Source organism: Oncorhynchus kisutch, linkage group LG23 (genome assembly GCF_002021735.2).
Source record: "Oncorhynchus kisutch isolate 150728-3 linkage group LG23, Okis_V2, whole genome shotgun sequence".
NCBI lineage: Eukaryota > Metazoa > Chordata > Actinopteri > Salmoniformes > Salmonidae > Oncorhynchus > Oncorhynchus kisutch.
In genome coordinates this window covers 1,289,882-1,292,452 of record NC_034196.2, presented here as the reverse complement: position 1 = coordinate 1,292,452, position 2,571 = coordinate 1,289,882, and the positions used below count along the sequence as shown (strand labels likewise).

Below are 2,571 nucleotides of genomic sequence, written 5' to 3'. Positions count from 1 at the left end.
TTAGGGCTCTTTGGACAAGCTGATCCATTCACAATATGTGAGCCCTGGGTTGGATTGAAACAACAGCTGATGATGACTTCACAAATGCTATACAGGCCTAAATAGTATCATTGATGATATATAATTTATAAAGTATGGTTACATTCCAAGATCAGCACCTCCCCCCACAGCAACAATATCTGGCTTCTTGCAATCAAATCCCTTTAACTGCAACACTTCAATTAATATTTAATCCGCTTCTTATTTACATGATCAAATAAAGTAGAGAATTGTTTCCTGAAATAAAAACTGAAATGCAATACTGAGACTCATATTCAAACTTCTACACACACAGGTACGGACACACTTATATGTATATAGTGTAGGATACAGTATCTATTGCATCTTAGCCGCTCTCACTGCTCATCCATTGTCTCTTAACCAAGGCAGGCTTTAGGTAGAGAGAAGCGTTCCTCATTTAATATTTATACATACTTATCCCATTCCTTTACTAGATTGTGCGTATTAGGTTTTGTTGTGGAATTAGTTAGATATTAGGTTTAGTTGTGGAATTGTTAGATATTACCTGTTAGATACTGCTGCACTGTCAGATCTAGAAGCATAAGCATTTCACTACACTCATAATAACATCTGATAATCATGTGGATTTGGATTCAGTCTTCCTGTCCCTTTGAGTTGAAGAAGGACAGTTTGTCCAGATAAGTGAGAGCCTTGCAAGCCACCAGGCCATAGTAGGTCTCTAGAAGGGAACATCCTCCATCCTCCTGGCCCAGATCTGCCCACACTGTCCCAAGCTCCTCACTCCCCATCCCTGGGGTGTTGAACAGGTAGCGATAACAGCAGTCATTATAATGAATGTGTTTCTCCCCGGAGAAGCGTGCACTGTGGGTGGGTACCACCCCGGCCTTCCAGGCACACAGGCCCACAAACACATCAGCGGGAAGGGCGGCACGGACCCCGGCTGACGCCACATACACCTTCCTGACCACATCCTGGGAGAGGACAGAGGCAGTTCTGGCACAGTAGTCTGGGAGATACCTGTTAGGGCACAGTAAAATGTACACTGTCAGTATACCTTGGGTCCTACCTGGGTGCATATTAAGGAGCAAACAGGATACATGGGAGTTATTCAGCCTTTTGAAGGACAATGGAAGCTGATTATTATTTCTTTCTAAACTAAAACTAAACGTTTTTAAATTCAGTACAATTAACACATTGTTTCTTAATAATATAAAGTATTGTCCTACTGTTTCCATGTGTAGTTTCCTCTGTTTCCATAAGTAAGTTCCTACGGTTTACAATGCCCTCCAAGAGTGGATGAATAACTCTCCTATGTATATCCAGGTACAGTACCTGTCTGGATAGAGGGCTGGAGATAAGTAGCTGGGACTGGAGGGGTCTCGGTCGGGGGTGTCTTTGTGCATCACCCTCCCCAAGTAGAGGTCCTCAGGGTGCCTTCTTAGCCCCAGTAGGTAACCCCCTAATGCAGGGAGGTTGACAAACACAGAGTCCTCTGTGATCAGGACGAACCTGGCTACTGGGCAGAAAGCTACCACCCACCGTAACGCCAACACCTCCCTCTCGGCCTGACCATGAGGGGAGTCATTCACGTATCCTTGGACCATGTCGCCATGGCGACCAGACTCCGTCATAACAGTCTCCTGGGTGGCGGTGGAGGGAGACAATCCCAGGAAAAAGAGTGTTCTCACGGCGAAACTCTGGACCCGCGTTTGGTTGGCCCATGTGGCCCTTACCGCGTTCCTCTGGGTGTGATTGCTTGGGGAACTGAAGACGATGGTGAGGAGGAAGAGGTCACTGTTCAGGCAGGCATTTGGATTTGTAATGGGGTAATACTGGGACTCATTTCCCCTGGTCCCACTCAGGTCTAGTTTACGGGCCCTCTCCCTCACGTCCAGGACTGTTCCATCTGTGTATACTCCTGGGGTTGGCTGGAGAATGTACTCCTCTACAAAGTCAGCCCCAAACAACAGGGCATGGAACAGAAGCACATTGAAGAGCAGGAAACACCACTGGTGGGTACGCAACCTGCACAGAGAGAACTGCAGAGAGAGAGAGATTCAAACTTACTGATGTAACACATCAACACACAAAACAACCCTGATCACAATGCTCAGCTGTTCCTAATCTTCATTTAGAAAATCCACAGACATGGTTGGGAGTTTCCAGTTAGAGATAAAAAAGGTCAGTTTCATGCTAATGTCTTTGAGAGAACTAAATATGCTTACCTGCATGGTGTCTGCTCATTAGGAACTGCTCCTCTGAAACAGTAAAGCCCTGAGTAACTTGGTCACTCTGGCTGAATGAATAGACTAGTATGAATCTAGTTTGTAGAGGTCTTTCCACCACCTGGTAACTCTATCACCGGGTAACACTACACTCTTCCACAGGGTCAGATGGCTGGCTATTCACAAGGAAAGTATCCTCCATCATACATATAGTAATGGCCTGCAGAGAGACTGGATTAATGCACTGTATGAGAAACAACAACCCAGGTAAACAAACCAAGTAAACCAATTGTTTACTGTCCTTTAACCCTTTACACTTGTGGTA

At 45.4% G+C, this 2,571-nt stretch overlaps 1 protein-coding gene across 1 annotated transcript; it reads right to left on the bottom strand.

Annotated features, from left to right (window-relative positions):
- Positions 1–583: 583 nt before the first annotated feature.
- On the bottom strand, positions 584–2,252 carry b3galt9 (beta-1,3-galactosyltransferase 9). The gene is made up of 3 exons (XM_020457641.2): positions 2,247–2,252; positions 1,354–2,060; positions 584–1,038 (listed from the first exon to the last, which is right to left on the bottom strand). Exons 1-3 carry the CDS (start codon positions 2,250–2,252, stop codon positions 654–656), a joined length of 1,098 nt encoding a protein of 365 aa, XP_020313230.1. The 3' UTR covers positions 584–653.
- Positions 2,253–2,571: the final 319 nt, after the last annotated feature.

Bases quoted from the DNA above. Each gene is read 5' to 3' on its own strand.
- b3galt9 (XM_020457641.2), bottom strand. The intron at 1,039-1,353 runs GTACTGTACCTG...GTGCCCTAACAG, and splicing joins CCAGCCCTCTATCCAGACAG to GTATCTCCCAGACTACTGTG.